The sequence below is a fragment of the Parus major genome, chromosome 4A (genome assembly GCF_001522545.3).
Source record: "Parus major isolate Abel chromosome 4A, Parus_major1.1, whole genome shotgun sequence".
Classification (NCBI taxonomy): Eukaryota; Metazoa; Chordata; class Aves; order Passeriformes; family Paridae; genus Parus; species Parus major.
Genome location: NC_031772.1, coordinates 4,992,856 through 5,005,860, shown reverse-complemented (window position 1 = coordinate 5,005,860; position 13,005 = coordinate 4,992,856). Strand labels below are relative to the sequence as shown.

General features: G+C 41.7%; 1 protein-coding gene across 1 annotated transcript in view; it reads right to left on the bottom strand.

Moving 5' to 3' along the window:
- Nucleotides 1–12,377, bottom strand: part of BRWD3 (bromodomain and WD repeat domain containing 3) — a 41,452-nt gene extending 29,075 nt beyond the window's left edge. The window contains exons 1-6 of the mRNA XM_033514031.1: nucleotides 12,227–12,377; nucleotides 10,116–10,214; nucleotides 3,960–4,120; nucleotides 2,737–2,958; nucleotides 1,265–1,365; nucleotides 554–624 (exon numbers count right to left, since the gene is read on the bottom strand). Coding sequence (XP_033369922.1) covers nucleotides 554–624; nucleotides 1,265–1,365; nucleotides 2,737–2,958; nucleotides 3,960–4,043 — 478 coding nt within the window. The 5' untranslated portion in view covers nucleotides 4,044–4,120; nucleotides 10,116–10,214; nucleotides 12,227–12,377. The remainder of the gene's footprint in view (nucleotides 1–553; nucleotides 625–1,264; nucleotides 1,366–2,736; nucleotides 2,959–3,959; nucleotides 4,121–10,115; nucleotides 10,215–12,226) is intronic.
- Between the last annotated feature and the right edge of the window lie 628 nt (nucleotides 12,378–13,005).

The following is a 13,005-nucleotide window of genomic DNA, read 5'->3' as shown; positions in this document are numbered from 1 at the left end:
GGTTTAGTTAATTCAGGACTTTGGCCTTTAAAAAAGGAACATGGCACTACAAAAGTTCTCAATTCTGAGAAAGAAAATTTAATGAGTAATTACACAATTTTCTTTGTAAAAATCAGTATTTTTCTTTGCAGCATTTAAAGCTGCAAAGAAGACTTATTAGGCTGAGATTTTACAATACATTGAATTGATCCTCTTAGAATTCAGCCAAATTTGGAAGATTAGCAAAAGTGCAATCTTTGACAGAGGATTTCCACAACTTTTCACTCAAAAACTTTACAAGGTAGAGTCTTAAAAGGATGTTACAGAGAAATATCTCTGATGTGCAGAACAAGAGACTGAAAGCCTTGGAAATGGTCAAGATATTTTAGCTTAATTTATTGGAAGAGAAAGAGCAGCTTGAGCAGACACTTTGCAGGGAAAATTTCCAATAATCACAATTTGACAGGGATAAAATTAACTGGAAAAGAGTTTAAGCATATTTGTATTTAAAGAGAAGTAACAGAACTGTCACCAAAGCCCCAAATTCATGAAACAGCTGATGCTGCACACATACCAGAACTGAAAGATGAACAGGAGATCTGAACACCAGGTCTGGACCTCTCTGCAAACTTCACAGGACGATCCCTACATGCAAAATACACTAGTTTTATTTTTCCTTCTTTATTCAACACAAACAGTTCCCTGCAGCTCAGCAGGTTGAGGTCAAGCTCATCTTAAGTCTCTTAATTTTGTAATTCTCACCTAAGTTTGCTGGAATTTATTTTTTGTTTTCGGAATTTTCTTCCTTAGTTTAACAAGAAAACAATAATTCTCTAAACTGAGAAGATTATTTAACTGATTTAACATTACCCTCACCAATTCAAATCTATTTAAAACTGACCCTGCCAAACCATTAATCCAATAGCATTTCCTCCCAATGAAATATGGGTTTGATGACATCTACATATGTACATTCTTCTGATTAAAAGCAAATTAATTCTTCTGTCTGTACATTTTGGACAGGGATTTAATCCTGAATGTAAAAACTGGAATTCCTTCCACAACTTTGGCTTGCAAAGCACAAACCTCAGAAATAACAACCCCAATCTCTGCCTCCCCTTTGGGTTCCAACACCACAGAATCCCAAAGTGCTCCTGCCCCACACACCAGTTTACTGAGCAAGAAAACGCCCTGAATTCATTATCTCAGCACTCTTCTCCATGCCAAAATCAAAAATAAGTTCCTCCTTGAGTTAAAATAATTGTAATTATCTAAACAGTCTCACTTGAATTTCATGGTGTTCGCATGCCACTGCCAGAAACAGATTGTTCCGTCGGCACCAGTGGAAGTGAGGTATCGAGTTGTTCCTTTCCTTGCTGGAGAGAACTAAAAATAAAAGTTGTAACAATTAAACCAGCTCCTACTTTCTCTTCTTTCATGCTGGAAACTTGTTGACAAGAATGTTTTTCTCTAACATATTAGTTTCTCCCCAGGAGTAGAGAGAGCAGGGGAAAGCACAGAACGTAACCTTCCATAAAAATAAAGCTGAGGAAATGGAAAACACCTACATTTTGGTTAGGAATTCTTTGTTTTTACCACACAAAGGAAATTGGAGAGATGAAACAAGCCCAGACCCTGTAAATGGGGTAAAAATAGTTCTTTCTAGGATAGAACTGGATCAAGCAAACACAACTAACTATTCCTGCATCCAAGGCCAACGAAGAGCAGCTGCACAGCAGGATCCCCTCTTCCCTATCTTCCTAAGCCTCTCTAAGGAGTGGGAAAGCTTTTTATTCTTAATTTCATAACTGCAACAATACCTTTAATCCTCAGGCTACCTGGTAATTTGATAAAGGAATCCAGGACTGCTTCCTCAAAAAGCAGTGACTGATTATATTCTAAATTATCAGTTTTACAAAGAGCTTGAGAGAAACACACCCACCCACCCACCCATATATATATATATATATATACATGTACATGTAAACAAATAACACACCAGTTAGAAAGTCAGGCTGGAAAACACATTTCTAACATGATCACCTTAACATGGTTGAAATCAGACAAAACTGGAAGTGTAGGGAAGATGGGGAGAAATGAGACTCCTGGGGAATACTGGCACGATGGAGAAGCCTGTGCTGAATCCAAGGCAGCACAACTCCAGGAGAGAGGGATTCTGAGCCAAACAGCCCCACTCACTCTCCCCTCTATGTGCATTATCTGCCAAATTGCAGGGATTGTCTTTTTTATCCTGGAATTTTGGTTTTTGGAGGTCTCTGCTGGCAGTTGTGAGGTTTTTTTTAAGAAAATCTGCATTTGCTACAACATCCAGAAAAGTTCTTTAAGCTACAAGTTAAAATAAGAAGGAAACAAGATATGGGGAGTAAGAAATTTTCACTGATTCTTCTGAAAAACAACTATTCTCTGTGAACACAAATGTTGGGTCAGCTGCTGTGCCAGGAGCACCACCAAAGATGCCAAACACGTCAGCAAGTTGAGCCAAGGAGATGCTGCTGCTCTCTGAGCTGCTTTAAAAGAGCATCAGACCTTCCATTTTCTAGACATAAGGAAGCAGCAGTGGGATCACACAGCTAAAAGCACACAGAAGCAGAAGGATGATTCCCTGGGCACTACAGGATTGATTTAGCCAGGAAAAACACCACTGAGTTGGGACAGATCACAGACAGAATAAGACCGCCACAGCTCTTACTACCATTCTACCTCAAGAGTTTAGGGGAAAACCCCATCAGTCCTTACCTGTATGGAAGTGATGGAAGCTGAGTGGCCCTGCAGGACTGCCAGGGGGGCACAGGTCCGGAGGCACCACACCCTGACCACCTTGTCACAGCTGCCCGCGGCCAGCAGCGTGTTCTCGTAGTTGACGGCCATGTCCGAGATCTCGGCAGAGTGGCCCCGCAGGGTGGACAGCAGGCGCCCGTCATCCGTGGCCCAGATCTTCACCAAACAGTCATCTGACCCCTGAAATTGCACAGGAATTCCCAAAGATTACAGAAAATATGGGACATGTTCCATGCACGTCACACACGGATCGCTGTGGATGGACAAGGATCCCAACCCCTGGGAACCGGCAGAACAACTCAGTGGGATTCCACAGAGGCACAATTTTAGAGAGAAACTCTTCCCTGGGAAGGTGGGGAGGCCCTGGCACAGGGTGCCCAGAGAAGATGTGGCTGCCCTTGGATCCCTGGGGGTGCCCATGGCCAGGTGGGATGGGGCTGGAGCAGCCTGGGACAGTGGAAGGTGTCCCTACCCATGGCAAGGGGTGGGGTTGGATGACTGAAATATTCCATCCCATCCAAAGCACTCTGGGATTCTATGATTCCATGAACTGTGGAGTCTGGGGATCACCTTATAGAGTCAAGGATTTCAATTTGATAAAAGAGAATCATGGAATCACATGATGATTTATGCAGGAAAGGGATCTATTTGGAAGGCAGGGACACCTTCCACTATCCCAGGTTGCTCCAGCCCCATCCCACCTGGCTCCAGGGATGGGGCAGCCACAGCTTCTTTGGGCACCTTGTGCTAGGGCCTCACCACCCTCATAGAGAAGGATTTCCTCCCTACATCCCACCTAGCCCTCTCCCCTCTGGCAGCAGGAAGCCATTCCTCCTTGTCCTGTCACTCCACACACAGGGATTAACATTAACAGCTAAAAATGCAACATTAATTTGAAAATTCTGTTCATTTTAAAATATGTCCAACAAAAATCAAGGGCATCACCACAGAAATGGATGTCACTGCGTTCTGGAGAAAAAACTTAAAATAATTTCCATGTATTTACTGACACACTACAAATCCAGGAAGGTAAATTTAGCAGAAAAGCAACTTGCAGCTGAACAAAGTCATGTCTGCTTCTCAATCAGTGACTAAGAGGCTCTTGAGAGACTCAAGAAGGAAAGAAATCAAACCAAAAAAAGCAATCTTTGAAAAGAAAAAGGTCCACATTTTAAACTTACTGTAAAAATTCTCCTCCCACTGCGATCAAAGGCTATGCAATAAACAGAGGAGAGGTGCCCCAAAATCCTCTTGTGCATCTTCATGTGTTGGTAGGTGGATGTTGGGAACAAGTGGCTGAAACGGCCACATCCAGTTAATTGCCTGGCAGAAAGGATATGAACTGGGAGAGAAAAAAGAAGCAAAAAGAAGAGTGAGACATGAATTTTGTCCAGAACTCAGAGTAAATAAATATTAAATCAAATATAGTATTTACTAACAACTTTATTATGAGAATCAGTAATAAATCTGAACATCTTCCACCTCATCAGAACATTCTGACCAGTGTTATAAAAAGAAATGCCACTCTTGATGGTGCCTTTCAATACCAACCACAGGCTGCACCTTCTTCCTTACCAAAAACTAAAGTAGAATGAAAAGTTCCCACCACAACTGGGAGTTATTCCAATGTTCAATTCATCAACAGGTTACAGATACATTTATCCTACATGGACGTGCAAAATCTTTAAGAAAAATCTTTGAAGGAAGAAAGGAAATTTAGGAAATTACATGTAACTAATATCAGTTACAAGAGGAGTATAAGAATAGTTTATTTTAAGTGCTTTTTTTGTGATAAAAGAAGTGATAAAAATCTTTCATTGGAATAGCTTCTAGATCATATGTGAGGGCCAAAGGACTTCCACATCCACATCCTTGAATTCCCATGCCAATGGAATTGAAGAACAAGAAATAGGTGGCACTGATGGAAAACTCCCAGTGGCAGAATGGCAGGTAGGAGAAAGAACTGCAGCAACAACAAACTCCTTCCTATTCCCATAGCCAGCAGCTCTTCCAAGAACAGCCCAAAACTTAAATGCACAAACCCATCCTGTAATGCACAACTGGAGAACACTTGGGGTTATTTAATTTCACCAATCCTCTCCTATTGCTATTTTCCCCAACCTATCCTCAGTCACAGCACTTGAACTTTGGATTTGAAAGTTTTGAGAGGGTTTTTCAGTGGCACTTGAGGATCTAACAGAGCTGTGCTGGTGGGTTTGTGGCGTCCCTGTGATAGCAGATCCCCTGGAGCAACTCCTTATCTTCCCCTGCACCTTGATGTGGGCTGGGCTTCACAGGAGCCCCACAAAGCTCTTTAGTGCCTTTCTCTCCTTTAGCTTAAAAGTCTAGTGAAAAACTCGAGCTATTTCTTAATTGTCTCATGATATCGCTGCCAATCTACACAAAAAAAAAATCATCATGGAATACGTTAAAAAATTAATCTACAAAGTCAAGAAGTGCCATTTCAAAGGGTTCCTAACCCGTAACTCCTTGTGTAAATTGATACCATTGAAGTATTTACACACAAGCAAGGAAAAGAAATTGTTTCCAGCTTTAAAGAAAGCATTTTTGTGTCTCAGTTTTAGGCTCTGAAACGTGGATTATTTTTAATCACTCAACACAATTGAAACATGACACACGAGGGAAAAAAGCTGCATAAAAGATGCTTGCAAAAGGCATCAGGCTCCAGCATAACCTCACCCTCAGTCAATATTTGCTTTGCATGCAAAAACTGACATTCTGCAATACTAAAAAGCAAAACACACTAAAGCAAATTAATTTACTACCTACCTACTATTCAATTGATACCTGATATTATACAAGGCTGTTAAACAAAACTCTCTCCCTGAGCAAAGTAAAACTGGAATTTTAAACTCTTTTTCCTACCTCTAATACAGAGATCCCGCAGTGATAAATGCTCTATAAGGTACTTCAGCTTTGCCTACACATTATTTTATTTACTCTTCAAGTATGACAGCTTAAAAGCTGAATTCTTAAAAAGATTACACCTCCCTTTCCCCCACCCTGTGTGCCAACAGAGACGTGGAGTTGTTCAGCAACATGGTGATTCTGCTGTGTCTTTCAAGGCTTCAAGCATTTCAATATATATTTATATATTTAAATACATAATAACAGTGTATCTGCCTGTAAGCAATTTCAAATGGCTTTGAATATTTTTTTTAACCACACAAAGAACTGTGTGAATCAAAAAGATACACTCTCATGTCAAAATACCCCTAATAATCTCAATATTTTCTGTATACCCCTGCAATGCTTCTGAACATTTGCCACTGCTGTTTGTTGTAAATCCCATGAAGGAAGCACCAAAAGGCACCAAAATCCCACAGTTTTGGCACCTCATTTTTCCGGTCTATTCCCAGCCTTGCAATCAGTTCAGCTTCAGCGGATATGAAAGTAATTTCTTTTTTTTTTTTCTGTGTTTATTTCACTATTTGCACAATGGGGACAAAACTCCTCCATCTCCCACAGATAATTACCAAATAAAAAGCCCTGTTTATGAAATGCTTCAATCAGAGACATCCAGAACTGTTGTTGAGCCGTGAGGAGCAACAACTTTATCGAGGCAACAGCATCTTTGGACAAAAAAAACCCAAACCTATCATTGCTTCAAAGGAGCAACTCAAACATTCTCCATTCCTGTATTTTTTGGAAGATTAATACACAATATCTAAATAGGGAATTACCCCCACATGACAAAAATCCCTGTGAAGTTTCCTTTCTACAGCACAATGAAGTTATTGTCCTCCTAAGGCCCCAAAGCACTAAAACCCAACAACAATTCCCACATGGAGAAATAGCAACTTAGTAACCCTAAAAAATTTTACTAACCTATCTCATTAACTGATGTATTTCATGCCACACTGGATGTAAGAGCTGCCAAGTCCACCCCCTCACTATTCCTTGCCAGGAAAAACTTTCAAGACAGTTATTTCCCATAAAAAAGGGAGGAGATCCAGCCTTCCTGATAAGGAAAGTTAATTTTGTCCCAACATTGAAGGGCTATATCAGCTCCTCCAACTACCAACCTGTAAAATACAGACATTTTTCTCTTTCTTTCCCACAGTCCTTGGTCCTGGAAGGCCACACCTTGAGGAAAATTGCAGTGCTTAATGCAAGACTGACAAATAAACTGACAAGAGCAATTCTTAAATCACAATTTACCTCCTATTCTACTATAGGAAACAGCACACCTTGCAAGAAAGCTCACCTAGGAAGGATAAACCCCAAACCTAGCAACAACAACCCACCAGTGAAAGCTAGATTTAAAAAACAATCACCAGACAGCCCAGACTTCAAAGTTAAATCACAACTTCAGAAGGAATTCAAGCATTTCAGTGAGGCAAAGTCACTGAGCAGCACCAGCTGCGATTCCTGCTCTCCCTAAAAACTCTTGTCTCGATCCACTGTTTGCAAGGAAAATTCAGAAATGGGAAACTGGTGCAAATGTTTGTTTTAAAATCAGTTTCTTAGGGGTGATGAGCTCCTATCAGACTTTTACCTTCTGCAAGAAGCACTGTGACTTTGTAATGAGGACCTAGATTTTGCCCTCATCACAAATCCGAGCAGGGATCAGGTACCACTCACAGGAGAGACACAAGCCAGGATTTCACAGGAATGCCAGGAAACAAACACAGCTGGCTCACACATGGAAAACACCTTCTCAGAGAGTGGATGTGTGGCCACAAAGAGCCTGGACCCAGGAAAAGCAGCGAAAGCACAGCATGTTCCAGCTCTGGGAGCTGCTGACCTCATGGAACTCATTTCCAGCACGAACCATCATCGATTCCTGACTTCATCCCAGCGCTGCTCTTTGGCAGGCCCAAGGAAGCTGCATCACCTTGACAGTGAACTTCCACCCAGCTAAATGCTTGCTCACTGAGACTGTGCTGAAAACCTTCTGCTTCTACATTTTGTGTTGTTTTCATTAACAACAGCTGCCCATGGAAAGATTTCCATCCTCAGGTTAGAGCAGCTCTCAAAGAGAGAAAACAACCTTCCTTCTGATCTGCTCTGAGCTGCCTGTAAAAAACAAAAGAAGCCCTGACAAATCGAAGTAGCATCAAAAGCATGTTTATCAAAGGGGAATCACTCCCAGTCCTGAGGTACTGCATGACCAGTCTTTCCACTTTCTGTCTGGAAGAGCACAAAGGGAGCCCTAAAAGTTCCACTACAGCAGAAGCTGCCCAGAATGGCTTGAGCAGATTCTCCTCCTCTGTGTTTTCCTGTTGGCTGCAGGAAGCTCTGACAGTGTTTTCCCTCCCTGTCCCCCTCCAGCAGATCACCACAACCCCAGCACACAGCCCTGGGAATGATTTCCACAGCTCAGCACTTTCCCAGAGACTCCCTCAGCCAGAATATTCCCAGCTCTGCACAAACACACTGGGGAAAGGCAACACGGATTTCCCACTCTGGTTCTACTGTGCAGGACCTTTTATTTTGGAATACAGACCACAAGGTCCCATCCCAGCCACATGGAAAGGCAACCACTGCAACTCCCAACTCTTGCAGCTGGGCCCTCCCAGTTGATCCCAGCTGGACCATCACTGACCCCATTCTCCCAGCATTTATGGTGGAAAGCTTAAATCCTTATCACTGGAAGGGAAAGGATGTGAGAATACTCCTGGCTGCTCATTCCATACCTTATTTACCACTTTGCAGGGGTACTTACACAACCACCTCACTCCTGAATACACATTAATGGGTGTCTTACTTCAGCCCTACTCCTTCAGCAAGTTATTCCAGAAAAGTCCATCTGCCTGAGCCAGCAAAGTGTGGGAATTCACTGTTATGCCAAAATACCAAAGAGGTCAGGCACACTTCTTTGTCTTGTACACACACACTGCAGTATCTCTGGCTGGCACCACTCACCAGGACAAAAACACCCATTTTGCACAAATAGGCACAGAATTTTCTTGACTTCCTTTTCAGGACTAACAAGGAATCCCAAAATCAAACTCCTGCCTGAAGTCAAATCCTTACTTTAATATTTATCCACATTTTCCTCTCTTAGTAGTAGTTTATGTAGCTACAACAAGGACTGTATTCTTCCAGAAATCAATACTTATAAAAATTATTTTCTGGCTATTAGAGACCCTTTTTCATATAATACCTCTGCATTTCTTAAAAGAAAAGAAAAAAAAAAAACAAAAAAAAACAAACAAAACCCAAACAATTAGGGAAATGTCCAAACCAAAAAATTATCCTGTTCTTTAATTCACTAAATAGTTACTAAGCAAGCAGCACAGCCCTTTGCCATGAAAACATGATAAATGCTGAAGTCCAATCTGCCAGGATGCCTCATTAATAATACCTCATATTCCAAAACCACCCAGTCTGATGGAAGAATTGATCCAAGAATCTGTGCAGAAATACAACCAGAAGAGTTGTGTGCAATAAATCTGCAATTCAGACTATTAGTAATCCATCAGCACAACTGCTCACAGCAAAGTAACTGCAGAACCAGCCTAAAATAATAAATACACAGATAGGGTAGAAACAGGAAACTGCCAGCACCATCCCTACTTCTCCAAAGAGAGGAAGGATCCACATGTGAAAGGACTCTCTGACAAACCAGGAAAATGTATCCATTTGCACAAACTGAGATAAAATACCCTAAAAAGAAACAAACCAAGATTTACTTTTATGCCTGCAAGAATCAATTTTTTTGTGCTATAAAAACGCTTAATGCAAGTTCAAACCATACAAGGCAAACTCTTGAGTTTATATAAAACAGAGCAGCTCTGTGATGAGATGTAAGCTGAGAGCCCACATATATCTGAGTTTTATACAAGTTCTTTATCTAATTGTGTGGACAACTGAGGCTGAAGGAACACAAATGTTGCTTTGGTGATTATTTCCTTTTTGGAGAGGGATGCTGCAAGCAGTCTGTTTTCTGTCATAATCCAACTAAAAGGAATTCTTGAGTCAAAAAGGTTCCCTGGGAGCCAGACGCTTTGTTCTGGCTAAGATTCCATGATGATTCCAGGATTCCATGCTCCTGTGGCCATGCCCATTCAATCTTACAGCCACATGTACATATTATGGAGGCATAAAAAGAAAAAAATACTCAAGCCCATTGCTCTCCAAACAACCATGCAAAACATGGCTACACACACTGTGGCAAATCCAAGCCTGAATAACACAAAAATCACCCTATTGCCAGGGAGAGACTTGTTTTAGACAAATTCATCATGAAATGTCAAAGAAAACATTAATGCAAACCCGGAGTAGTGTTTTAGTCAGTGAGAGGAACTTTCTGTGGGACAGGAATAAATAGAAAGAGAAGAAAAGAACATTTTATGGACTTCCAGACTCACCCACGTTTGGTGGTTTCCCGTAGTTCACTGGGAGTTCTGGGGGTCGGCCCCTGTGCAGAGCTGCAAATGCAGATCCTTTCCATAGTGTGTGTCTGAAGTCTGCACCAGAAAGAGTGGCAAGGGAGAAGAAATAATCAATACATCAAATAAGCAAGAGATCAAGCACCACTCCCAACAGCCCAGAATAAGATTTATCTGTTTGTCAGATTCCTCATTTAAAGATTGCAGCTCTGCTTTCCAGTTCCTCAGCAGTGTCACTGTAAATGGTTTCAACTTATTTTTGCTTAATTTGGGTGATTACTGACTCTAAATCCATGGAGAGAAAAAGTGAATTTAAAAAGTGGGTGCACTTTATATTGAGGTCCAGCTGAACTCTGCCATGTTTTCCTTCTGCAATGGCAACACTTAAAGCACCTCTGCTTAGGAACTGCACATTGGAGAATTCACATTTTGCTTCCTAAAAGTGAGAGAAGTGAGGGTTTTTTCCAATAAATCTGTTTTCCTGTAATATGTGGCAATGTGCCCTCCTTTCAGATTGTCCTCTGCATACCCCCCACCCCCCCCAAAAAAAAAATCATTGTTTTAAAGTGAAGACTGTTCTCTTTAAAGACTCTCCAGCTCTCTGCTGCCAACTGGCCTCAGAGAGGCTCCTCTCTAGAACAATAGTGATTTTTCTGAGACTGTTCAAAGTGCCTCAGAAATTAGACCTGGATTTCTTCCATTTCTGGCCATCTGGAGGGAGAGAAATGAGCTTCCACGGTGAGTAAGTGCTAAAACAGAAGGACAGTGCCGCAGGTTGGTGGATCTGTGTAGCACCATGTAGGTCTCTGAACATAAAGTGCACAAGCTGAGGTGACTCAGACTCCTGAGAGCACCTTCTGATTAAACCCCAAACTGCTGCTGCACAAAGTATTAAATGATACTCATTAAAAACAGCACTCAGACTTCCTAAAATAGATCCTTCCACCTAAACCCTTCTGTTCCCCTGCAGAAAAATGTTTATTTTCTCTTTACATTTTGCTGCTGTTTGCTTCTAAGCTGCAAACTGAGTGTGAAATGAAGGAAAGTTTTGCCTGAATTTCTGCACCTAATTACAGCAAAGCACAGGCAAAACAAAACTCAGTCCCAAAACTCTGTAGGCCAACGTGTTTGAGAACAGCTCATCCCTTCAGGAGATATCCAATGGATCAGCAGATGCTCGTCAGCATCACCACAGGATGCAGGGAATTAAGTGCTCAACTGCCACCAAAACAGGAAGGTCCTGCTCTGCCATCCCTCCTCCTCTCCCAGGATGATGCTCCTCCTCCTGTGTCACCTCCAGCCCTGTGATCCTTTTCCACCAGCTCATTTAACTCACTACAACAAATTTTGCAACATTTCAGCTCTCTGAATCAGCACATCACAGGATCAAGGAAGTTCTGGCTCCTGCAGGGAGGAAGTGGCAGGGGCATGGAGTGAGGAGGGAAGGAGGAATCACTTCAATAGAAGATGGCTCTCAGATCTCTTTAGTTCTAACACAGAACTGCTCTCAGGATCATTCTCTCAACCAGAGAGAGTTTTTCAAAGGGAAAAGGACTGGTGCTCTCTTCATGAAAGGAATGGGGGCTTTCAAATTAACCTGAAGTGAGGACAAGCAGGAATTGTCAGACTGGCCTTTTCCTACTCCCCAAATGTTGCCCCAAATGTCACCACCCTGTCCTGTGTCCACACAGCCAGGGAGTCATAGAATGGAAAAAAATGGGCTGAAAAATAGCCCAGCTCAATGATTTTAGACACAGATGTGTGTAAATGTATGAGAAAAATTGGTATTTTTCAGATGCATCAAGCCCCTTATCCCATTCACACCATTTACACGAACACACAGGGAAAGGAGGAGAGGAAGTAAAAAGATCAGGCAACTGTAGGCAAGAATTGCTTAAAATTACATTTTCAACCCAAGAAAATATATCCAACAGGGCCAGCAACAACTGCATTTTAGGAAGAAAAAAACTGGCAAGCACAGGAGGCAAACCAGTGCTCATGAAAACACACAGCTATCCCAACAGGAATGGCAACAAAAGGGGGTTAATCATTAAAACAGAATTCAAGCCCAGATAAACTGAGAATCTTACCTTTTGCTGCCCTCAGGAGAGACTGGCGCCCAACACCCAGCAAAGTCTGCACCCCCAGGACACTCTGGGGGATTTCCTTGTCTAAGAGGGGTCCAAGTCTCTCACAGATCCTAAGAAGATAATCCGGAGGGATGTGTGCATTGACAGCCACCTAAACACACAAACAACACAGACAGTTGAAAACTGGTTTCTTTTTCCTTCTACTGGTAGTACTTTGCTACATATTCAAGTGTAAAATTACTGCAACCAAGCCTAAACCCCCTGAAAACCCCCTCAAAATTAATTATACTGCATTTTAAAGTGATGTGGAGTGTTGCAAAAGCCACATCAGAAATTTCAGGTTGTAACAGCTTAATTGTAAATTTAGGATATCCCTTCATAAGAAACAAAAATCCCCAGAGCAGTCCTCTGCTCAACTTTTTAAAAGCCTTTTTTACCTTTCAATTAATTCTCCTCCCATTTTTTGCTTAACTGAAACACCCTTGCATTGACATCACTGTATGAAGCACATGTGCAAAAGAATAAAAACCTTAAAAATTTCCTAAACGCCCTAAACATTACCCTAAAATCAATACTCAGTCTCCACTTTTCAGCTCCTGGGAGTAGGTATCTTTAAGACCCACATGTGTAGGCTCCAATTTTGTCATGTTGGGAAAACATCCTTTATTTTTCCCTTTGGACAGAGACTGTTTTCTATGGAGTGACAACAGTTTTTTCTGACAGTCTGTTGGAACAACAAATAAATTGTGCCTCATTATCCAGAATGTCCTGCACTGCCT